This window comes from Peromyscus eremicus, chromosome 12 (assembly GCF_949786415.1).
Source record: "Peromyscus eremicus chromosome 12, PerEre_H2_v1, whole genome shotgun sequence".
In the NCBI taxonomy this organism is placed as follows: domain Eukaryota; kingdom Metazoa; phylum Chordata; class Mammalia; order Rodentia; family Cricetidae; genus Peromyscus; species Peromyscus eremicus.
This window is the reverse complement of record NC_081428.1, coordinates 4,040,910-4,066,325: the sequence shown is the minus strand read 5'-3', so window position 1 is coordinate 4,066,325 and position 25,416 is coordinate 4,040,910. Positions and strand designations below refer to the sequence as shown.

The following is a 25,416-nucleotide window of genomic DNA, read 5'->3' as shown; positions in this document are numbered from 1 at the left end:
TTTGCTTAATGATGCAAAGATGGGTTGCATTTGTTTGTGTTGCATTTGTTTAACTCTGTGAAGCTGTGTTACTGTGCCTGTGTAAAACACCTGATGGTCTAGTAAAGAGCTGGATGGCAAATAGTGAAGCAGGAGAAAGGATAGGCAGGCCTGGTTGGCAGAGAGAATATATAGAAGGAGAAATCTGGGAGGAAAAGAAGAAAGAGCAAGAGAACAAGGAGAGGAGGATGCTAGGGGCCAGCCACACAGCCACATAGTCAGCCATGGAGTAAGAGTGAACGTAAGATATACAGAAGTAAGAAAAGGAAAAAGCCCAGAGACAAAAGGTAGGTGGGGAGTGTGGGGGGGATTATTTAAAGTTCAGAAAAGCTGGCAAGAAACAAGCCAAGCTAAGGCTGGGCATTTATAAGTAATAATAAGCCTCCGTGTCCATGTATTTATTTGGGAGCTGGGTGGCAGGCCCCTCAAAAGAGCACAAAACAAAACAAAACAAAACAAAAAAAACAACTACAGGGAACAGGAAGAGAGCCAGGTTCACTCTGCAGGTATGATATCACACCCATCCTGTCATCCCCTGATTTCGGACATGCTGTGTGTTTCTCTTCTCAGACTCTTAGCCAAACCTCTGTGAACAGGAGTACAAGAGCAGCTGAGGTGTCAACCTTCAGAGATGAGGCAAGCAAATGATGTCTGTTATCCCTCTACCCATCCTTAGAGCCAGGGCTCAGCAGCTCAGCATTCCAGATCGAAGGACCAAAGATGCTCTTCCTTCTCTCCCCAACCTGGGCTACTCCTTCAACCCCATGGACTTTTACCAGAGTTCTCCCACAGAGCTGGTATAGAACCAGTCTTGGAGACAAGAGGAGAGGTCAGACAGTGTCCTTGGCCTAGTTCAGCATGCACACAACAAATGTGAAATGACAGCTGTGAGAGATGTCCCAAAGATGGCAGGTTATGATCACAGGCTGGCACGGTCTGACAGCAAAAGCTGTCCTGAAGAAATCAAAGGTCTGAAGGAAGAAAGGGTAAGCCAAAGGAGGTGGAGGGGTATCCTAAAGAGATAGAAGGCCCAGCCCTGGAAGATGGAGCAGGGCATTTTACGATGCAAAGGAGGCCAGGCCTCCCTTAAAAAATCCTTAACAGTTTTATCTGTTTGCAATGTACAGACAAGAGCTGCTAACAGCTCTGAGAACCACGCAGACAGCCACGTGCATGAGGACCCTGACAACACAGACAACCACGTGTATGGAGGACCCTGAGAACCATGCAGACAGCCACGTGCATGGAGGATCCTGAGAACAATGCAGACAGCCACATGCATGGAGGATCCTGAGAACAATGCAGACAGTCACGTGCATGGAGGACCCTGAGAACAGAGCAGACAGCCACGTGCATGGAGGACCCTGAGAACAGAGCAGACAGCCACGTGCATGGAGGACCCTGAGAACCATGCAGACAGCCACGTGCATGGAGGATCCTGAGAACAATGCAGACAGCCACATGCATGGAGGACCCTGAGAACAGAGCAGACAGCCACGTGCATGGAGGACCCTGACAACACAGACAACCATGTGTATGGAGGATCCTGAGAACAGAGCAGACAGCCACGTGCATGGAGGATCCTGAGAACAATGCAGACAGTCACATGCATGGAGGACCCTGAGAACCATGCAGACAGTCACATGCATGGAGGACCCTAAGAACCATGCAGACAGTCACATGCATGGAGGACCCTGAAAACCATGCAGACAGTCACGTGCATGGAGGACCCTGAGAACAATGCAGATAGTCACGTGCATGGAGGACACTGAGAACCATGCAGATAGTCACGTGCATGGAGGACACTGAGAACCATGCAGATAGTCACATGCATGGAGGACCCTGAGAACCATGCAGACAGTCACATGCATGGAGGACCCTAAGAACCATGCAGACAGTCACATGCATGGAGGACCCTGAAAACCATGCAGACAGTCACGTGCATGGAGGACCCTGAGAACAATGCAGATAGTCACGTGCATGGAGGACACTGAGAACCATGCAGATAGTCACATGCATGGAGGACCCTGAGAACCATGCAGACAGTCACATGAATGGAGGACACTGAGAACCATGCAGACAGCCACATGCATGGAGGACCCTGAGAACCATGCAGACAGTCATGTGCATGGAGGACCCTGAGAACCATGCAGACAGTCATGTGCATGGAGGACCCTGCGTGCTTACATATACATAGCACATAGCAGACAAAAGGGGGTGTTAAGTTAGTACCCTGTCCTTCCCTCCCTCCTTTCTCTTTTCCTCACTTGCTCTTCCTGTTTATTCCTTTCTTTTCTCTTTCTCCTGTCTCTATTTCTTGTCCCACAGCCCTGAGCCGTAGCAGTGGGTGCTCCCAGGAGTGGGGTATTCAGTGTTATGGTTCTGCTGTTCAGATTCTGACATCTTTAATACACTGGCTTCATTCTTAGGTTTGAGGAAATAAATTACTGGATTAATTTAGTTAATTTATTTTGAGACAGCTTCTCACTATGTAGCCCTGGCTGGACTGAACCTTGCTATATAGACTGTTGACCTAGATTTATTTTTTATTTTTATTTTATTATTTTGCACTGTGGATTGAACTCATGATGAATGGACAAACAGTGTACCATGTGAGGTATATCCCCAACTTTTTTTTTAAAAGATGAATTGTAAATTGTGCTTTAGTACAATATTATAGTAAGCTGAAACAGTCTCGAAGATATCAGACCTTAAAACTGGTGGAATTTGTAACTGTTGCTGCCTGAGTTCCTTTTCCTGTGGCTGTGGTAAAATACTGTGACAAAAGCAGCTTAAAGGATAAAGGGCTCATTTTAGTGACAGTTCAATGTGGGGAAGCCAGGGCTGCTGGAGCCTGAAGCAGCTGGCCTCGCTGTACTCACAATCGGAGCAATGAATGCACGTTGCTGCTTGGCTCCCTCTCTCCGTGTACAGGGTCCGGGATCCTAGCCAGGAAATGGTACCATCTACAGAGGACGGGTCTTTTCATCTCAATTAATGCAATCAAGATATTCAGTGAACTGGCTCTGCCGGAGCCCACCTCCCAGGTGACTGGAGAGTCTATCACGTTGACAATGAATTCTAACCATCACAGTTACTGTATCAGGAAAAGGGGGCTTTAAGCATGTGATTGAGTACTATCCTGACAATGACATCAGCCTAGATTATGCAGGGACCCCTGACTCTAATCACGGTGTCCCTGGTAGGAGGAAGGCTAGGGACATTTGACACGTGCCGCAGTGAAGACAGCAAAGAGACCACTGAGGCACCACAGCTAAGAAATGTAGCCCCACAAGGGATGAGTGGTCCCCAAGGCCTCTGCAGCACACTCATCCTTAACCACTCCTTGGTCTTTGTAGAACTGCTCTCGGACTCTTGGTCTCCAGAATGCTCAAGAAGGTGCTGTGAGCAAGCTGCTAACTTCAGAGGACTTGTTAGGGCAGCCACAGGGAACTGGAGGAGACGGGTGAGAGGGGGTGACTATGAAGCGCAGGGTTTGGGACAGTGGTCCCCCACGAGGACAGACAGCAAGCATTCTGAGCCACGTGAGGGAAGAGAGGCTTTCAGCATCTTGTGGATTTCTTGTTCTCCAAACACTGTAAGGTGAATGTGGTTTCACAGACTAAGAACTTGAGGCTCAGAGAGGCAGAGTAACCTACAAAAGGTCACACTGGTGGAAGTAGTGGGGCTGGGTTTTTAACTCGGGCCTGAGAGAGCCAGACTTACACACTCTTTTTACTTCTCTCCTTGGAATTTAGCCATTTTAATGCATGTTCATTTGCTAGTTGAATAAACATGTTGTACCTCGTTATTATTCAAACTTCCAAATTAAAAGTGCATACTATTTCTTTACTTCCTATATTAGCATAAATGGTGATTACTGAGTCATTTCCTGACATTTTGCTCATTCCTTTATTGCTACAGATTGGCCAAAGAAGAAGTACAGTATCTCTGCACTCCCCTTCTTGGAATCACATCCCCAGGGTTGAGGTTTCTTCAGCACGGAGCAACACGTGTGTAAAGCTGGCACTCCTGAGTACAGGTATGTGTGTCTGAGGGAGCGGATGGGAACCGCTCAGGAAGCAACCTCTTGTGCAGATGAAAGGAGATCTGGAGCCTGGAGCCCAGCTCCACCCAGGCTTTTGGTTCTGAAGACCCCACTCACTCCCAGCACGTGGTCCCCAGCCTATCTCATGTCTCCAGGGTGTTTGTTGAAAGTGGAGACTCTAACACCTTCCAGACTTACGAGACCTAGGAACCTGCATTTGAAGGTCTTCTTACATACTTCTTGGCCACGTCAAAGTCGAGAATAGAATTCCAGGCCTTCCTGGAAGTTTGTGGGCTTTGTGGAATCATGAGGAGAGCTACATTAGTTTGGCTTTGTTTGGACTGTAATTAGACAAACCAAAAGGACAGTGGCTGCAGCAACAGAGAAGCAGATTCTGTCTTATCCAAGTAGGTGACAGGTTTTGGGCTCTGCCTTGTTGTTCTGTCTCTGCATGGCTTCTTTATGACATTCTGCAATCCAAGGAGGCATCTCAAATTCACCATTAAATCCACATGCCAGTGAGCAGAAATGAGAGGGCTGAGAAAGGACATGCCCCGTTCCATCTTTTTGTTTTGTTTTGAGACGAAGGCTCACTCTGCAGTCCATGCTGAACTAGAATTCATTCTGTAGCCCACACAGCCTTGAACTTACAACAGTTTTGCCTCAGCCTCTCTTCAAGAGCTGGGATACAGGCATGAGCTGCTGTGCCCAAGCACTCCACATAAGTCCCATGCACTATTTCCCCTTCCCTCCACATTCCCTGAAGAAACTGAGGTCCCACTGCCCTGCTGCAACAGAGAGGGCCTCTAGTTTGGGCTGTGGTATACCAAGTTTAAAATAGGGGGTTATTTCAAAGGGAGGTGGAGGGCAGCATGGAGATGCCAGAGGCCCCTAGACCCCAGCAGCAATCCTGGGTCCTGAGACTGAGGGGGGACAGAGGCTGAGAGAGTGAGTGTGAAGTGCCCAGGCTGGAGCCTTGACCAAGGGTGCTCTGCTGGCCACTACCGGCAATGAGCACTAAGCCTTGTGTCCTTAGAGAAAAAGGCAGTGGTGGACAAATGGGCCCCATGGGCATGCCAAAGTCACGGTGGCAGTGATGATGAACACCACAGACTGAAAAATGTGAACTGTCTTGCTGTGGGATGGTCTGTATGTCAAATGTGTTGCTCTGATTGGTCAATAAATAAAACACTGATTGGCCAGTGGCCAGACAGGAAGTATAGGTGGGACTAACAGGAGAATTGAGAGAACAGGAAGGCGGAGAGAGACACTGCTAGCCACCGCCATGACAAGCAGCATGTGAAGATGCCGGTAAGCCACGAGCCACGTGGCAAAGTATAGATTTATAGAAGTGGGTTAATTTAAGATGTAAGAACTAGATAGCTAGAAGCCTGAGCTAATGGCCAAACAGTTTAAATAATATAAGCGTCTGTGTGTTTATTTTATAAGTGAGCTGTCGGACTGCCGGGGCTTGGTGGGACCTGGAGAGAAAACTCTCCAGCTACACTGTCTTATTGTCTCAGATAAAATGAGCAAACACAACCCACTATTGGGGGGAGGCATGTCCCACAACAAATGATTCTGAAATTCTTGCCAACAGGGCACAGTGGGGCATCAAAACACAGTCAGATTTAGAAAAAATGCAACACTGTTACACTGCATCCCTCTGATTCTGAGGACCAGGGTATGCCTAGTAAAATCCCTGTGCTGATGCGGGTAAGTTGCCTAGAACCTTTGGAAGCTCAGTCTTGTGGCAAATTGTAGCATCTTACAAATACACTCTTGATCCTCTGATCATCCACTAAGACAGAGTCTGTTCAACAAGCTCACCACGCCAATCTTGGTTGGACTGACTGTTCAGTTTGGAGCAAGCAGGAGAGCACCCATGCCACGTGGCTGAAATACTTCTACCTTCTTGGGGACATATTGAGGGAGCCATCCCTGCCACGTCTCTATGTCACACTCTGCGCTCTTGGGAAGAGGTACACTCACCCAGAGGGTGACTGCACTACCAGCTGTTCCCTCCCAGCTTCTTCAGCACGCAGTGGTGGCCTACATCCCCAGGTGTGGCCCAGCTTCATGTCTAGATTAAAGGAAGAGGGCCTGATTTTAGCCTGAACTTCAGGCAGCATTTGGAACTCTGGCTGTATCAGTCATAAGGCGGGCATTGTAATTTCATCCCTGACAGATGTCTATGTCCTTCACGTAAGTGAGTGACTGAATTTCCTAAAGGTCGTGCCAACTCACGGAACAATGAAGAGTTGGCATGGGAGACCGATGTCACAGGGAGAAGGGCCTCCTAGGACAGCTGTAACAGCTGATGTGGCCGACTCACAGCTGCGTGCTATGGCAGGCCCATATAAACAAGATTTCTGACACAGGTGGACAACGTCACAAGTGACAACGTTGGCCACCTACATGACAAGTTTCATGTGGCAGGCACCGAGTAAGGCTTTATAAGGCTTTGGCTGGTGTTGTCCATCTCTGACCAGGTCTCCTATCGCTGTAATTTACAGAGCAAGGTTTGTTACATTTGCAGATACAATTCAAGACAGCTATTAAATGATTGGAGTTAATTCCCCATGTTTATGTGTAAGTCTTGGTCTACATACACACTTGATCCAGAACTATTTTTGTGTGGCCACTGTTCTGAATCCTTGGCTCTCTTGGTCCCTAACTATATTCCCACCACATTGCTGGTGCTCAGAAACTTGTGTGTTAGTAAGGCGTTAAGGTCCATGGCCATGGGCCACATGGGTAGTTATGGACACATCTGCTGTTCTTGTTCATGTGCACCAATCAGATCCGAGAGCTACCTCACAGAACCAATCTTAAAAACACAGCAAAACAAGCTGCGGTCATGCCAAGCCATGAAACCCTGCTAGCTTTATAGCTGGGCAATCTTCTATGTAGACTTTTGATTCCATTCTTCCTATGACTTTTAATCACTGGAAGGGTTTTGTTAACCTTTGTGCCTGGTGGTATTGGTGTTTAATCCCAGCACTCTGGAGGCAGGGACAGGCAGAGCTCTGTGAGTTCAAGGCCAGCCTGGTCTACAGAGTGAGATCTAGAACAGCCAGGATTACACAGAGAGACCCTGTCTCGAAAAACAAACCAAAAACCATTTGTAATATGCTTATAATTGATATTTTTTATTTGGAGTATTTTTATGTTACTTATTACTTAGGCTTATTGCAAAATGCTGTTTCTTGCGAACAGCTTTGTGTGTGTGTGTGTGTGTGTGTGTGTGTGTGTGAGAGAGAGAGAGAGAGAGAGAGAGAGAGAGAGAGAGAGAGAGAGAGAGAGGGTTTCATTGAACCCAGGCTGACCTCAAACTCAGCTAAGCATGACCTTGAACATGGGAATCCTGCCTCTAACTCCCCAGTGCTGGGATTATAAACATATTCCATCACATCTGGCTTTCAGATATCTTTCTTGAATTCTGACACATAGCAGGGGAATGAATTGTGCACCTCAGCTCCACAACTGACACACATCTTCACAAAAACGTCTCTGCTGAAGGTCCAGCTTATTGCAGAGATTTGTGTGTGGGCGGTTCATTGGAAAGCGACAGCAGGGAGCAGGAGTGGGTAGAGGAGGGAGCCAAGCAGCTGGAAGACAAGCCTGAACAGGCCTGGTGAGTCAGCACCGTTGCCATGGCAACCGTGATTCTGTTCTACAGACCTTCAGAGAAGCTGCTGGAACAGGGCTCAGAACTGTCTCCTGGGGGGAGGAAGGGGAGGGGGTGTTTATCTCCTGAAGTCTGTCTATTTTAGGCTTTAGGTAGTTCTGGAGGGGTTAACCCCTTCCTTCTAGGGTGGACTACAAATGGCTCCTGTATGGATCTGATCAAGGCTTGAACATAACTGTTTGGGGCATCGGTACCTGCGACAAGAGGTGCCATATTAGAATACTTGTTCAACCAGGCACAGTGCATGTGATAGACATGCTCTACCCCAGCTCTCCCTCCATTACAGTGCATGTGATAGATCATTCTGAGTATGCAGTTTTCCAGAAGGTTCCTGATGTGTGTTTAGTTCCCGACTGAAGAAGCAGGTATGAGACCCAGCTTCTTCCATAATCCAGGCATTAAAGAGATTTGCAAAATTCTAAGATGATTCTATTTGGGCCACAAATTCTGTGCTGGAAAATACCAGTATTTTTTATGAAGTACATGAGTGCGTGAGTGTGCATGCACATGTGTAGATGCAACCAACCTTCTTATTAAATAAGAAACACAGAACCAATGCAAAGAAGAAATCCAAGAGGTCAGAGCTAAGAGCTAAAACCTTACCCTTCCTCCTGCAGTGGTCCTACCTCTCCGAACTCACTACCCCTGTGTTAATGTCTTTATATAGTGTTCCTGTTCTGCCTTCTCATTGGTTGTAAACCCAACCACATGACCGCCTCGTCACGGCCTGTCTGTATAGGCCTCCAGGTTTTCCTTGCTTGGTATTGAGATTAAAGGCATGTGTGTCCAATAATGGCTGTATCCCTGAACACACAGAGACTTACCCAGCTCTGCATACCAAGTGCTGGGATTACAAGTATACACCACCACTGCCCTGCTTTCCTATGGCTTGCTAATAGCTCTGACCCCCGGGCAACTTTATTAACATACAAATAACATTTTAATACAAATAAAATATCACCATACACATGTGTGTGCATGAGGCCAGACACTATTATTTATTTTTGTTTTTTTGAGACAGGGTTTCTCTGTATAACAAGACACTATTATGTGGTAAGAATGTAATGATTGGCAAAATTAGCTTTACAACTAAAAAGAGATTGGCTTATTTATTTTTTGGTGTGTGTATGAGTACCCACACCACTGCCTGTGTGTGAAAGTCAGAGGACAACTTGTGGGAGTTGGTTCTCTCTTCATCATGTGGGTGGAGATCAGACTCAGGGTGGGAGGTTTGCTGGTAATTACTCTCACCTAATGAACCATCATCTCACTTCCTCTGGTTTATTATTTATAAAAGTAATATATAAAAATCACATGAAAGCTCTTTGGAGGGTTCACTTTTTACAAACTATTCAACAGGTCCTGAGATTATTTAAAGTGGAGAGAAGGCTCACTAAGTTTATCATAACCCTCAAAAAGAAATACAGCCCATAATGTGAAAACAGCCCCTTATAAGGTAGAGACAGAACGACAAGTCGATTTTGAAGCTAAGGTGCCGGGGAGTACTGTGCTTCACTCCCGTTAATTTAAAAACGTTGCCTGCCCATCACTGGTCCTTAGAGAGGACAGAAGAATATTGTGAACATGAGTGGCAGTTTTGATCACTTCCTGCTCTTTCCAAGGTAGCAGCCCCAGTCTTGCTGGACCACTGGCTCAGGGTGAGCAGATAGGACAGTCATTTGCAACCCTGGCTGCATGTTAGAAGACTCGGGAGACACCGTTCTTGGTTGCTTGGCTGTGTAGGGTTCTGCATACAAGACACCATTTATTTATTATTCTACAGAAGAGGGTTTCCTCAATAACCCAGACTATCTCCTTGTGCTTTCTAGAATTGTACACGACCTCAATGCTCTACACAGTACTCATTCAGACAGTATTTGCTTATCTATCAATCAACCTCTAAAAGCTCTTTAAGATAGATTTTTTTAAACATTTATTTATTTATTTATTTATTTATTTATTTATTTATTTATTTATTATGTATAGTGTTCTGCCTGCAAGCATGCCTGCACTGCAGGCCAGAAGAGGGCGCCAGATCTCACTATAGATGGTTGTGAGCCACCATATGGTTGCCGGGAATTGAACTCAGGACCTCTAGAAGAGCAGCCAGTGCTCTTAACCTCTGAGCCATCTCTCCAGCCCTTAAGATAGATTCTTATTACACCCTTCCCATGCTTAAACAGTCCCTGGTCACGGGAAGCACTAATATTTATGTTAGGTAGAGAAGGATGGTTTAGTGGGCACAAGTATATAGTCTGTAAAAGCCTGAGGACCAGAGCTCAGCTCTCCAGCACCCACATAAAAGTAATGACAAGATAGGACACAGAGACAGGGAGAGCCCTGGAAGCTGTGGGCTAGCCTGGTCTAAGTGGCGAAGTTAGGCCAATGGGAAACCCTTTCTCAAATAAAGTGTTCCTGAGGAGATAAGTTACCCTCTGACCTTTACAAACACTGTACATGTGTGCATTCCCACCCACAGGAACACGTGCATGTGTGTGCATACAGACAGACACAAAGTTGATTATAGTACAATGTGGTATTGTAGTCTGTCAATTAAAAACACAACTGAAAATATTTACAATTTTACTTGAACTCAATCTAAGAAATCAACTTTCATGTTTTTACATGTCAATATTGGGTATTAAAAGGAAAGCCAATATAATTATTTTCAAAGTTATTCACCCCAAACTTGTACATGCTTGGTGTTAGGATATTTACACACAGCTCAGTTCTGGGTGTTAAGTTCTCGAGCTCCAAGGAAGAACATCTTGTTTACTTCACTGATGGGAACATCTCTTAATGCTGGGATGGCATCTTCTTGGTAGTTCTTCCACTGTTGATTTTTAGCATAGTTATCTGCAAAAGAAAAGCTCCGCTGAGCCAAGCATTTTCCTTCTGTAATTTCTGTGGCTGGTTAAGACCGCTCGCACTGCCCAGCAGGCTGACAGGAGGCAATGATGAACACCACGCACCAGGAGTTACTCATCTCACGCTGTAACAAAATCCCTAACAAATGCAGGCTGCTCAGATATTTGTTTCCATGGGGATTCTAAGTCCCATCAAGTTGGCAATCAAGATTAACCACCACGCCATGCTTAATATGACAGATTCCTTTGTCTCAATGTGTTTCTGCAGCCTATTGACTGCTTTTCTGACAAAAGTATTAACATCTCACTCCTCTATCCCTCCCTAATTTGATTTATGTATAAACTTACCTGTGAGCGTATGAATGGAGTCGAGTGGAGAGGTACTCATCATGTTAATTCCAAACAAGAGTACATAACCAATGACAACAGCAATAAGAAGGTAGACAGGCAACGCAACAGCCCAGTATCTGCAGGAGCGAACATTAATGCAGGTTAACACATGTTAAGAGGTCGTAATTCCCAAGAGGCACTCACAACACATGCTTTTTGTTTGTCTTTTTCAAGACAGGGTTTCTCTGTGTAACAGCTCTGGCTGTCCTGGAACTCGCTCTGTAGACCAGGCTGGCCTCGAACTCACAGAGATCCACCTGCCTCTGCCTCCCTAGTGCTGGGATTGAAGGCGTGAGCCACCATCACCCAGCCCACAAAACATACTTTAAAAATTTAGATTTTTACTAAAGCAGCAGATGTACATGATAATCCTACAAGGGTTTAGGCTGCATTCACCTGTCTCAGCCAAGCCATCCCAACCCTGGAGTCCACCCAAGCAAGCCCTTTCAACATCTGAGCTGTGTCTTCTGGTACTTATTTCCATATAACATGCCCGCACGATTATTTCTTGATTTCATCAGCTTCAGACATTTTCTCTAGATGTTCTGATATGAAAACGAGGCCTTTCCTTCTCCCACATACGATCTATAGTTACACTACACTTTTATTATGTCAGCACTTAAAAACAACTGACTATATAAACAGCATCTGCAACTGAGAATCTCAGTGTATCTGTTTTCTTCTGGAATTCCAGGTTTCTGTCTGTTTTCCTAGTATCTTTCAATACTTCAGACTCAAATTCTTAATGCTTCTCAATTTCCCTCTCAATATAGTTAAGCTAAGTGCTCTATCTTGCCAGGTTTTACTTACTATTAAAAATCTCCTCCCTATTTTTCCCTTCCTAGAACTTCTAATAGTGTTTATACATTACACTTCCTGTTTTCCATCTCTGCTTTCTCTTCTACCATGTAACAATTGACTTTCTAGGTAGCATTTTAGTTTTAGCATGCTTATAACTTTTCAATTGGTAATTAAAAAAAAACATTTCCTTGGACAGCATGCTGCTCAGGAGCCTTTCTCATCCTTGATGATTAAACTTTTTTTCCTTCTGTAGCTGACATTAGCTCCATTTCCTTTGAGTCTCTTTCTTTTGCATTTGAGGACAGACTTTCTCCTAATGTCTGGGATTTATGACAGTCCATATTTAAGATCCAAGTGATAAGAAGTTGACAGGAAATAAGGTGTGCACATGGGCAGAGATGGCAGAAAGGTCTTTTACCCTGGTCAGCTCTCTCAGCAAGGCACCTCCCATCTTTCTCTGGGAGAGGGCGGTATAGAACTTGAAGCTAAGGGAAGGTGCTAAGGGAGGGACCGGCCCTGGTTATTTAGCCACGCAGATGTTCGCTTATTACAGGCCCCTGTGCTTCCTTTTTACAGGTAATCCCGGTGACCTCCAGACTACAGACTCTCCACCACACTTTCCATAGGATTGAACTATTCTCTGCAGGGGAGGGCAGGGGCGACCTCCAGGCTTAAGGTAAGGAAGGGGAGTCAGCAGGTCAGCTCTTTAAACACATTTCCTGTCCAACGCACAATTACCATTACCAAGAGAGGTTGATGTTTCCAAGATCTGAGGCCATTTTGGAATTCCAGGGCACAAATACTCTTGATGTCTCTCCTCTTCTATCTCAAAGACCATCCCAAAGTTTTGTTAGTATCTTTTGTCTGCTATTCTATTTTATCTCTGTATGCTTACACCTTTAAAAGATTTTTCAGCAACAGTATAACTTTAGAAAGATTTTATGGAGGAAATGGAGACAAATGTGTTTTCACCACCATCTTTAATTAGTGATATATTAATAACCTTAAAGAAACTTTCAGTTTCTGCTGGGGTATGGCTCACTAGTTAAAGCACTTGCCGCTCCAGTGTGAGGACCAGAGTCTGGATCCCCGGAGCGCAGGCACCTGCCGGGTATGTGTGGTGGCAATTCTAGCAGTTGAAGGCAGACACGGGATCCTGGAGCAAGCTGGCTAGCAAGACTATACTGTTTCACTCTGGGTTCAAGTGAGAGACCTTGCCCCCACGATTAAGGTGGAGAAGGATCAAGGGAGACTCCCACATCAACTTGGGACCATTACACGCACATGCAAACATGTTCACCTTCACACACAAATGTGGCCAAACACATGAGAACACCCTCCCACTCCACTACACCTCCCCGACACAAAAATAAAACACAATTTTCAATTTCAACACAATTACTTATGGATTTTAAAACAATAATGATTTAAGGTGTGTTTTAGAGAAGACTATGATCCTTCAAAATGGTACAGTTTTACCCTTATTAAAGAAATATTAAACTTACTTCTGAGGCCAGTAAGTCAAGCCTAGGGAGTTTAACCAAGATTCAGGAATGAAAGCCCATACAATATAAAGTACTGCAGGATAAAGAGGGTAGGGAAGAGAGAAAAGTTAGTAAGGCATAATCCAGTTTATATGGTTCAGATACAACAAGAATCCTCCCGAGGCATGCTCGACTCTCAGATTTCAGCATCTTTAGCTTCTTGTTTGTACCATTCTTGTAATACTTACCATAATTACCATATTAATAAGTTTTTAGTCTTAGTTCTCACACTGTATTAAACAGTCAAAGGACACATTGCTTCTTAGCAACTGCTATTTTTACAGCATCTAGTGAGTTGCTTCTACATGCTATACATTCAATACTTCTCCACAGGTCAGATGTCATTTCATTTAGTTGCTTAAAGGGGAACTTGTCCCCTCTGGTTCTGACTGTCTACATATGATCTTCCTTTCCTTAATACTGAGTCTATGGCCTCCTTTTTGGCTGTCTCTGTGTAGTGACAATACGCAGGCTCTGAACTTCTCTGCATTTAACCCTCAAACAGTCCTGAGATACGTGTGTAAATTTTATACAAGGGTTGTGGTAAAGACAAGTTTCAAACTACATCAGTGATGATGGGTCATTTTTTCCTTAAGAATAAAACATTACAGAGCTTAGTATGTCAAGACTGTGGAATACAATGAATCCTGAAGAGATTCTTCTGCTTTCCTTATGCATTGGTGCTGAACAAGGATGGTTAAACTGATCTTTTCCCTACACTGTGGTAAGTGTTAATGACTGGGCACTAAAAGACAGCATACAGTACAGAAGGACCTTCTTATGCTCCTTATCCAGACTCTCCAACCATGGATGAAAACTCAATGAAAGCAGACAAGGCTTGGCTGTTTTGCTTCCCTGGCTTGTAACACTGCCTGGAACACAGTAAGTGCTTAATAAATTCTTGAATTAATTTTTTGACACTCATTTAACTGGTTTGTATAGTTTCTAATCCTTCAAATACTCTTTGAATAGGTATTTACAAAATAGTAGCTAACACCTATTAAACATTGTTTCTTTGCATTAAGTACTTTACATAAAATACCCGAGTTAATACGAGAGTCAATAAAGGCAGTAAAGTCCACCAGTATGCCTGTGTTCTAATTCCAGTCCTACTGTTTATTAGCTTTGTGGCTTTGAGCAAGTTACTTAAGCCCAGTATTCTCATCTTCAAATTGAGGACACCAATACAGTGCCTACTTCTCAGGATCACCTCATGCAAAACATCAACAATGAACATTATCAATAACCTGAGTAAGTCAAACACTCTTAGGCCACACAAGGAATCCATGAAAAAGCCAGGATTTGAACTCGGTTGTAACTTCTTCATCCCACTGACTTATTCCACTGACCAGGCTGTACAGCCGAGCTAAAACTTTTCAGTTAAGATTTCAGAACGTTGTATTGTGGGCATTTAATTTTCTTCCATTTGGTTGCCTCATACTTTCCCAACATTTTGCGGAGGGACTTTGGTCCTCCCCGTGTGAGTTGGTCACGTTAGTTTTTTAAGCCAGCCTCCATGTTCTCATCTATAAAATGGGCCATTACGGGGATCAGAGTAGATGCAGCATGGTAAAGTGTACATTTTTACACCTGACTTCTCTAGCCACACTCTTCAGCTCCAGCATGCTGCCCTAGAACTATAAACCCCTCACACCCAAACCTTCCTAGGCCTCATTCAGGGACTCTCCCATGGCCATGCCCCATCACCTTATTCTTCTCTGATAAAATTGTCAGGGGGTGACCCGGAGGAAGCTGACCTGACTTCTCAGTCTCCCACTGCTCTCCCAGAGAATTCATCATGCTGCATTACTGTAGGTTTGCTATACTTCTCCACAAGACCGTGACCTCAAGGGCAGGGGCCAGGTTTTACTCACTTTAGTGTCTAGCCTGGTGCTGGATAAAAATCGGAGACTAAACCTAGTACTGGATACATAAACACTGGGCAAACAGCAGATTCCTCCCAGGGCTCCTTAAGAAGAGGCAGAGGTGGAAGGAATCAGCAGCTCACGTGTGCACAGTCTAAGAACACACGCGCATTCTTCCTGGTCCTCGAGGACTAGGAGATGCCCTGGCCATCCGTCACTCCAGTACTTACTGAAGCCAAACTGGGAGCTTAAGAAAAGAACAAAGCCATAAATCGCTCTTTCGGGCAATGGCGACGGGGAATTTTCCACCATCTTCCTTCCCTGTGGCCTGAGACCATCTGCGGAGAAGGAGCACAGTCGTCGTCAGACATCCCCTCCCTTCCCCACCGGTCCCTTACATAACCTCCTCGCAGGGACGCGGACACACTGCGGATGCCCGCGCGCCCCCAACCCCGGCCCCTCCGCGTGCACGCGCGCCCCTGCACGGGGCGGCGGGAGCGCGCGCGGCGGGGAAACTGCGCCGACTCGGGACAGCCCGAGGCGAGGACCAGGCCCGGGCCGGACCGGGGCCGGAATCATGAGGGGCTCGGTCCCCGGAAAGAAACGAGGCCCTCGACCTTGGCTCCTTCGATCACCCACCCACGCCCACCCTTCCCCCCCGCACCAGCCCCTCCGCACTCGGTCCTTCGCGCAGGCGCCGACCAGACTGCCGCAGTGGGAGCAAAAAATAAATAAAAAATCCCGAGGAAAAAGCGGGGGCTCGGAGGCGCCCCTCCGGTTGGCGCAGGCGCACAGCGCGGGGGCTAGCGCAAACTCACCACCCGCCCCCGCCGAGCCGAGGGGGCGGGGCGGCGACTGCGCATGCGCGGCCCCCCTCCCCGCCGGCCCACGTGACCCGCCAGCCTCCGGAGCGGCTGGCCGCTCGCTCGCTCGCTGGCTCTGCGGGTCTAGTTGACGTGGAGGGGCCGGAGGCTGCGGCGGCGGCGGCGGCGGCCCGCGTCCGGGGCTCGCGGGCTGCGGGCCCGGGTGAGTGCAGCTCCAGCGCGCGGCGGGGCTCCCGGAAGTGTCTGCGTGGTCCCGCCGCAGCCGAGATGCCGGGGCATCGGGGCGCTCCACACCTCCCCGCGTGGGTGTGTGGTGAGTGTGGGTCCGCGCGCCGCCGCGCGTCCCGCCGAGGCGGGCAGGCGGGCGCCCGCGCGCGGAGGGGGTGTGGCCGCCCTTGCCCCCCAGTGGGTGTGTCCCCTTTGTCCGGGGGTGGGGTGGGGGGACCCTCGGGTGTCCCGTCACGGTAGGAGTGGGCTTTGGGTGTGCGCATCCCCTAACGCGAGGGGATGACATCCCTGCCGGGCCGCCGGCCGCCGCGTCCTGGGCGCGCGGGGACGCGCCTCTGTGTCCCCGGCTGGCCCGGCTTTGTTCCTGGGCTCGCCCTCCCCTGCGATGGCGTGGGCGTCCTCGTCTCTGTTGGATAGGGTCCCCCCCCAACCTTTGTCACTACCTCCCCTGTGCTGTGCGCGCCCCCCGCCCCCCGGCGCGCGCCCGCCACTGCGGCAGCCTGCAGGGGCGGGCGCGCGGGTGCGTCCTCGCGTGTCCCCAAAGGTGCGCTGCGCAGGGGTCCTGCGGCGCGCGCGGGGTTTGGCTCGCGAGGGCTCTGCAGCGCGCGGGCGCGCGGCCCCCTGGTCTGTGTGCGTGCGCGCTGTTTCCCTGCGTTCTCACGCCCTGATATTGGGGAGGATCAGGGAGGGACGCAGTGCTGCCCCCCACCTCCAGGAGCCTTGGAGGAGCATCCTTTGCTCTCCAGACTGCTGCAGGGGCTGCTGCTGCTGCTGCGGCGCAGGGGTGGCGACGTCACTAAAGCCTGTGCCTCCGTGGCTTGGCGGGGAAGGGGCAGACTAGGGGGACAAAGGACCCAAATGAAGCCGAGTGTGGCCTGGCGCCCGTGCACGGTTGCTTTTGCAGAAGCTTCTAGCTTCTAAACGTCCTTCAGTTGGCCAGTCCTCTCTCAAGTGTACGCTTATGTCTTTTCACCAGGCGGTCTTGCAAACACTGAGTGGTTATTGTAGGGTGTTTTATGGCAGCCATATAAATCTCTGGATTCTGGCAAGGGAACCAGGGCTGAAATCGTACAGGTTTTTACTGCTCTCTCTCGTGCGGTTTTCTCACAGCCACAGCTCTAGTTAGAACACTTATTTCAAAAAAATTGTGTTTTATTGGAAGGAAAACGGGTTTGTTACAACGATACACGGAGAAAGAAAGGAAAAAAAACCCTTTAGGGACTGAATTGGTACTACGGTGCTTGTCAAGGGTTTGTGCTTTGCGCTGAAGGGCTGCGGTTTCTGCCTGTTTCTCTCCTGCTCAATTTCCTTACTGTTGCCTAATTTTCCGGAATACTTCAAAGATTAAACATAGGCAGATCTAACCAAGCCAGACATTTTCTTTATTATTATTATCATTATTATTTGCCAAATTTACTTCAAATCCTCCACAAAAAAACAAAAACAACAAAAAAACCAAAAAAAAAAAAAAACACCAAAAAATCCAAAACACTTGAAAAATTTTGGAGGTGCTGAGAGTTCTCCCCTCCTTACCTGGAGATAGCCACTGTGTTGAGGTTTCTGTGTGTCATTTCCATGCACAATTTATAATTCGGTAATGGTGAATATAAACAATACATAGTATTGGTTTTTAAAGTAAAGGGATAAAAATTGTGTTTTTGCAACTTGCTTTATCACTCAGCATTACATTTTGAGAGATATATATGAATAAATCGAACAATTGTACTTTCTTTGAATTATTATAATTGTTGGTGTAGCACTGCATTGTATGAATATACCATAATTTATTTTATAGTCTGTTCTCGATGGATTTTGGAATTGTTTACAGTCTTTACTCTTTAAAACAGTCCTGCAATGACTACAGTTGTACCTGTTTGTTATGAACACCTTTGGAGTTTCTCTAGGAAGTACACTTAGTCATAGTTTTGCTGGGTGGTAGAACATATGTGTCTTCCATTTAACCAGATATGATAGAGACGCTCTCAAGATGGTTGTACCAGCTTTTACAATCATTGATATTGAGAACATTCATCTCCTCACATGCTTGCTAACAAACTACAGTTTTTTCTTTTCTTTACTGACCATCTTCTTTATGACTTTAGCTTCCTGCTAAATTTGCTTACAGCCTGTCCTCTGTCTAGCCATGTGACAGCAAATGGGTTGATCTCTCACAGCTAATTGGTTCGGTCTTTATTGAATTTGGTCTTCATAGTATTAATTCCAACAAACATTTGTTATGTTATCTAATGTTGCTATGGTTGATGTAAAGATAGAATTTCATGGGATGTTATATGTACCTCTAGTAGCAAGTGAACTGATTTAATTAAAAGCGTTTTAAAGATATGATGTTTTTTTCTTTAAATTCTTTCCTCCTTGATGTAGTAGTTGGTGTATTCAGAATACATGTAACATGTTTGCAGGCTGTGGATTGAAACCATTGAACACTTAAAAATCTACCAGTGGGTCCAAGAGTCAGCCTGACCAGTATTGGATGTGCTCACTTTTCAGAGGTCATTATCCTGAATTCATGTTATTCTTGTATTTTAAACACTTTAATCAGATTTTTGTGTATCGTTCAACACTGAATTGTATGTATGGTTTTTATGTTTGAGTAAGAAACATTATGGGTGTGGTCTTCTGAAACTTGCTTTCACTCAATGCTATATTTCTAAGTTACTAGTACTCAGTGCAGATGTAAGTCATTAATTCTTCACTGCTTGTGTATTACTGGGTGAATAGAATGCAGTTTATGCATTTTCCTGTTGGTGAGCATTTTGGTTATTCTGTTTTCCATAAGAAAAGTAAACAGCACACCCACTTGGAAGAACTGTGGTACAGCTCCAAGTAGGAAAGCAAAAATAATTTAAAATGTTAATATACAATGTGGAAAAACCTCTTTTAATCCCAGCACATCTTCTATCCACTTATTCAGGACATCAGTATCATTGGTTTTTTTCTGTTAATATCAGTGTGTATAATTACTTTTATTCAACTCAACTGTATGGTAAAAGTAGCTATAATACCTAAAACATTTCGACACCTGTTTTTCTTGTGTGGAGTCTGCTGTGGTACATGCATGAGGACAGCGTGAAGTCCTCTCCTTCCACCATGTGCATCTGAGGGATTGAACTCTGGTTGTTAGGGTTGGTGGCACGTGCCCCTAACCACTGAGTCATCTTGCTGGCCCAGTTACACGTTTAGAAGAATCATAGTTTGACTTTAAAATGTCCTTACGATACTCTAGAAATTTATCCTTTGCAATTAAACTCAGTGCTGAACTTCTTTAGACATCCTAGCAGCATGTGGAAAGTACGTAATTTTAAAAAGCATTTTTGGTGCTTTGTGAACAAAAAATAGGGTGGAGTACACAGCATCAGAAGCTGTTTGCTAGGGCGGAATTGCTGGTCCTTAAGGATTACAAATGTTCAACTTCAGGAAGTGATTTCAGATCAGTTTTGAAGTGGTTGTACCAACTTGTGTTTTAGCTCATAGTTTTGTCAACTTACATACTTTGGTCAGCATTATATGAGAGTTACAGTTAACCTGCAACCTATCCAACACTTACCTTAGATTTCTTGTATTTGGCAGTAGTTTGTTATGGTGCATCATTGTGATTTAAATTTGCATTTATTAATGAGATTGAGAATCTTTTCATATATTTATGCATCATGTATTTCCCTTGTGTGAAAAACATGGCCATGCTTTTTTACCCACTTTTTTTTTTTTTGGTTTTTCGAGACAGGGTTTCTCTGTGTAGCTTTGCGCCTTTCCTGGAACTCACTTGGTAGCCCAGCCTTTTTTTTTTTTACCCACTTTTAAAAAATATTGAATTGTCTTTTAAAGCTGATGAATAGTAGCTTTTTTTTTTTTTAATGTACATTGAAAAAACTCAGGTCCTCATGCATTTGACAAAAATTTTCTACCACTAAACTACATCCTAGATCCCAATTCTTAGTTTTAATGTAATCTAATTGGAAATGTCCTTTGCTCTGTGTTTCTTTTTAGACTTTTTTTTAAAAGGTTTATTTTATTTATTCATTTATTATGTATACAGTGTTCTGTCTGCATGTCATGCCAGAAAAGGGCATCAGATCTCATTACAGATGGTTGCGAGCCATTATGTGGTTGCTGGGAATTGAACTCAGGACCTCTGGAAGAGTAGTCAATGCTCTTAACCTCTGAGCTATCTCTCCAGCCCTAGACGTTTTTAAAATGATGCCTTTCTTACTTAAACTCATTTGTGAATGAGGTCGAGTTAGTGATATGCATTCATTTCATCTCATGTGCTCATCCCCTCTGTTCTGTGTACTGAGTCTGCTTCTGCAGAGTCGCACCCCTTGCCTGCCTGCTGAGTTCCTGTGTATCGATCTGTTTCGGGGCTAGTCTTCTGTGTTTCATGTCACCTAACCCTTATCAGTATTTCTGTCCACACTCTCTTAGTTATTGTCACTGTAGCTTTACCTGAAATCTGTTTCTGTGTTTTGGCCAGGCTGGCCTTGAACTCACCGAGTGCTGAGATACAGGCATTCAGCATCACAACTGGCTAAAAACAAACAAACAAACAAACAAAAAAACAAAACCCATTTCTAATATTTGTTAAATGGTCTTGGGTCATTTAATAAATTGAACCTTGTCAGGCACTGTACCATTGAGCTACATTCTTAGCCCCTTAGTCATCTTCATGTATAGGAAAGTCTTGAGTCTTACCTGTTCTTGGACCTTTGACCTTTAAGAATCAGTCGTGAAAAGCCCTCTGGGGCTTAATTGAAAGCAATCCAATCAGTTCTGTGAAGAATTGAAATTGGTTGCTGTTATAAATAATAATCCCCCCACCCCCACCCCTCGTCAAGATTTACTGACAATAATCAGTAAATAAAAATTTACAGCATATTTTAAAATACTGGTTTTTGACTATCTGCTTTGTTTTTTATTTCTCATATTTTGGAATTTCATTGGATTTTCTGTCATTTGCAGTGGTGATGTTTATTTTTTTTCCCCTTTCCAATTATTTTCCTGTTCATGTGTGCAAGCATGTGTGTGTGTGTGTGTGTGTGTGTGTGTGTTCTGGCATACTTTCAAAATTGTGTTCAGTGGAAGTGGTTATGAGTGTTCATTAGAATTGATTATAGTGCACATACAGGTCTCATTCCCAATTTCAAAGGAATTGTAGCATTTGTTGGGAGGTTTTGTAGATAACTATGTCATGTTAGGAAAGACTGCCATTTTTTACATGCTTTTCTGTATTTGTTGAGATTTTGTTTCAACCTTTCTCCAAGCCATTAAGTGAAACTGATTACAAATTATGTTTTTTTTAATATTTTTATTTTATATGTATGGTTGTTTTGCTTGCATATATATCTTGTGTACCACTTCCATGCCTGGTGCCCACAGAGGCCAGAAGAGGGTGTTAGATCCCCTGAAACAGGAGTTACAGGCAGTTATGAGCCACCATGTGGGTGCTGGGAAGTGAACCCATGTCCTCAGCAAGAGCAGCACCCCTGAGCCTTCTCAGGCCTCCAAATAATGGACTTTTTTTTTAGGTTTTTCAAGACAGGGTTTCTCTGTGTAATTTTGGTGCCTGTCCTGGATCTTGCTCTGTAGACCAGGCTGGCCTGAACTCACAGAGACCCACTTGGCTCTGCCTCCTAAGTGCTGGGATTAAAGGCATGCGCCACCGCCGCCCAGCCGCAAATAATGGACTTTAATTAATTTTTTTTTTTTAATTCTTTCTGGAAATAGATCCAAATTGGCCTTAAGGTTTTCTTTTTAATGTACTGCTGGGCTGTTTGATAATGTTTTATTTAGTATTTTGCACCGTTCTATAAACAGATCCCCCCCCCCCCCCATTTTTGAGACAGGGTCTCACTATCTAGCCCTGGCTGGTCTAGACCTCTTGATATAGTTCAGGCTGGACTCAAACTCACAGAGCTGCGTGCCTCTGCTTCTTGAGTGCTGGGAGCAAAGGTGTGTACCCCCACACTTGGCCTCTCATTTTCCTTTTTTGACTGACTGATTTTGATATTAAGGTCACAGCAACCTCCCAAGTGAGGTACTGAGTAGTTAGTTTGGATTGGAGCCATCAGTTTCTTAAAAATTTGATGGAATTTACTTACACAATGACTGAAGTATATCCTTCTTGTGTGTGCACATTTAGCAGCAGCTAAACTGCAGTGGGATTGTTCATGTTTTCTATTTCTTTCAGTTCCCTTTTGGTAGTTTCAAAAATTTGTTTATCCATCAAAAATTTGAAGTTCATTAGTGTCAAATTCATGGCATTTTAATCACTTAAAGATTTTTGCTTTGCATGTCCTGCCTTTATCTCTCTTCTCATTTTGAATATTATCTATACTGCCTCTCTCTCCCCTTCTCTTTTTCTTTTGTTTTGATGACACTGGGGCTTATTTTGTATCCTGTGCTGTCCTGGTACTTAGATAGTCCAGGCTAGCTTCAAACACAGGGTAATCCTACTGCCTCAGCTTCCTGGGTTCTGAGATTACAGGCCTGAGTCACCATAACTGGCTCCTTTTTTTTTTTTTTTTTTTGATTAGTCTTGCCAAAAGTTTATCTACCTTATTAATTTTGGCAAAGGAGTAATTTATCTTTGGCTTTTATTTCATTGTTGTTAAATATGCTGATTTTTTTCATTGTTTTGATTTCTTAACTATATTGTCAGAATGTGGTCTGTAATTTACCTTTCTGAAAACAGTTCTTACTCATGTTTTATGGTCTTGGTAATGTAGCATTTAATAATTGTTTATGAATAATTTTAATGTTTTATGTGCATGTGTGAAGTCTGCATTCTGTAATTGTTATAATCTGTTAGATATAAAGATTAGAAATTGGATTGTTTAGTCTTTATTAGTTTTTGTTCATCCTACTTACCCAAGACTTCTCATGTCTCTTTAGTGTGCCAAACTAGAGTCAAGCTGACCAGGGTTGTCTTTACCTGCTCGTTTGACCAAGCTGATACTTGGCTGCAGTTACTGGATAGTAGTTAGGAGACGAAGAATATTATTAATCCAGGACTTGTTAATGGTCCCAACAGTTTTCCTGTTGTGGATGCTGAGACTCCTTTATTAGATGCATGCAAGCTTGGTTTCTTAGTGTGTTGGACCTGTACCCTATCGTTGTCCAACCTTAAATTGTCTTTAAAGTCTCTCTTTTGGTAGAAATTACCCAGGATATTCTTTTTCTTTTACTTTATTTTAGATTCTTTATAGTTTAGGTGCTTCTTATAGAGAATATATTCTTGGGTTTTTCTTTTTTAGCCTATCAGACAAGATATCTTTTGGTTGTTAGGTTTAGAAACTCCTATAGAGTTCAAATCTCTTGATTGGTGGTCTACTCATTTTTTTTAATCTAAAATCATTTTTATTTTACCCTTGAATTAGAGAAGTCATTTTTATGCAGTTCAAGGCTCTTACATCTCTTATCTGTTAGTATAACAAAGATGTGCATTCTATTGCCAGTTTTATTTATACTTTTTTGAAGAAAATATTATTTTACTTTAGCTGCATTTGATTGTCTATCTTTAGGAGTGTCATTTTACTCCTAAGTTTATTTTTATTTTTTATTTTATTTTAGTTTTTGGTTTTTCAAGACAGGGTTTCTCTGTGTAGCTTTGCGCCTTTCCTGGATCTCGCTCTGTAGACCAGGCTGGCCTCGAACTCACAGAGATCCGCCTGGCTCTGCCTCCCGAGTGCTGGGATCAAAGGCGTGCGCCACCACCGCCCGGCTGGTGTAAGTTTTAATACCAGCAAAGGAGTGCCTTAGCAAGAGGAGAGGTGAACTTGCCAGCTCGAGTCGGGGCCAGCAGGCCAAGCAAAGGCCTTTATTTTCCTTTTATGTGGCTCCCATCAGAAGGTGTGGTCTAGATTTAGGATGGGTCTTCCCACCTCAGATGATTCAAATCAAGAAAATCCCTCACAGGCTACCCAGATGCTTGGATTTTAGTTAATCCAGATTTAGTCATGTTTACATCCAGGATTAGCCATCATTTTTTTTTTTTTTTTAAGATTTATTTATTTATTATGTATACAGTGTTGTGCCTGCATGTATGCTTGCACACCAGAAGAGGGCACCAGATCTTATTATAGATGGCTGTGAGCCACCCTGTGGTTGCTGGGAATTGAACTCAGGACCTCTGGAAGAACAAGAAAGTATTCTTAACCACTGAGCCATCTCTCCAGTCCTAGCCATCACTTAAAAAAAATAGTTATTTGATTTTTTTTTTTTTTACATGTATGTGCTTGTGTGGTGAATATATGCCACATATGTTTACAGGTGCCTTGGAAGCTGGAACAGGGCATTCAGTGCTTTGGTGCTGGCATTCCATTCAGGTGATGTGGATGCTGGGAACTGAACTCTGGTCCTCTGGAAAAGCAAGAAAGTGCTCTTAACCACTGAGCCGTCAGTCTTTCTATCTCTTACTTTTTAAATAAACAGTTTTGATACATGGTCTGTCTTAATTCTGAATTTTGCCTTTCATTAGATCTAGAAGATTGTGAGATTCAAAGTCCTATATTATTTAAATAATGTCTGATTTTTATCTGTTCTTCTGAAGTTTTAACAGGACATATGTGTATTAATTTTTTTCGGGGTCACTTTTCCTCTTTTCATTTCTCGTAGGTGCTAGATAGTTTTAATGAGTTTATCTTCTGATTAACAAGTTTTCCTTTTAACTGCTAGTCTTTTTAATTTATTTTAATTTAACTTTTAAATATTTACATATATATATATATATTCGCTTTTGGCACCTAGCTACCTACTTACCAGTCATCTGTCTATATTGTGTTTGTTGAGACAAGGTCCTGTGGTGTAGCTCTGGTTAACCTTGGACTTGGATTCTCCTACCTCTCCCTCCCGAGTTGCTGAGATTACAGGCATGACCATCATTCCTGGCTTATTTTATTTTTATTTATTTATTTATTTATTTATTTCTTTCCTTGGTTTTTTGAGACAGGTTTCTCTGTGTAGCTTTGGTGCCTTTTCTGGAACTCACTCTGTAGTCCAGGCTGACCTCGAACTCATAGAGATCCGCTTGGCTCTGCCTCCCGAGTGCTGGGATTAAAGGCGTGCACCACCACCACCGCCACCACCACCCAGTAGCTTATTTTATT

The 25,416-nt window shown here is 44.3% G+C and overlaps 2 protein-coding genes across 2 annotated transcripts in view; one reads left to right on the top strand and one right to left on the bottom strand.

The window, feature by feature from the left end:
- Positions 1-10,347: 10,347 nt before the first annotated feature.
- On the bottom strand, positions 10,348-16,094 carry Pigp (phosphatidylinositol glycan anchor biosynthesis class P). The gene is made up of 5 exons (XM_059277160.1): positions 15,924-16,094; positions 15,476-15,583; positions 13,342-13,414; positions 10,994-11,112; positions 10,348-10,634 (listed from the first exon to the last, which is right to left on the bottom strand). Exons 2-5 carry the CDS (start codon positions 15,555-15,557, stop codon positions 10,504-10,506), a joined length of 405 nt encoding a protein of 134 aa, XP_059133143.1. The 5' UTR covers positions 15,558-15,583; positions 15,924-16,094; the 3' UTR covers positions 10,348-10,503.
- Positions 16,095-16,304: 210 nt separating this feature from the next.
- Ttc3 (tetratricopeptide repeat domain 3) overlaps positions 16,305-25,416 on the top strand; it is an 88,607-nt gene continuing 79,495 nt past the window's right edge. The window contains exon 1 of the mRNA XM_059277159.1: positions 16,305-16,382. The gene's annotated coding sequence lies outside the window, so the exon portion shown is untranslated. The remainder of the gene's footprint in view (positions 16,383-25,416) is intronic.

Excerpts from the sequence above, each read along its gene's own strand:
- Pigp (XM_059277160.1), bottom strand. The coding sequence starts at position 15,557 with ATGGTGGAAAATTCCCCGTCGCCATTGCCCGAAAGAGCGATTTATGGC. Across the intron at positions 13,415-15,475 it reads AAGCTCCCAGTTTGGCTTCA|TACTTTATATTGTATGGGCT; the intron begins GTAAGTACTGGA and ends TTTATCCTGCAG. Across the intron at positions 11,113-13,341 it reads TTGACTTACTGGCCTCAGAA|ATACTGGGCTGTTGCGTTGC; the intron begins GTAAGTTTAATA and ends TCGCTCCTGCAG.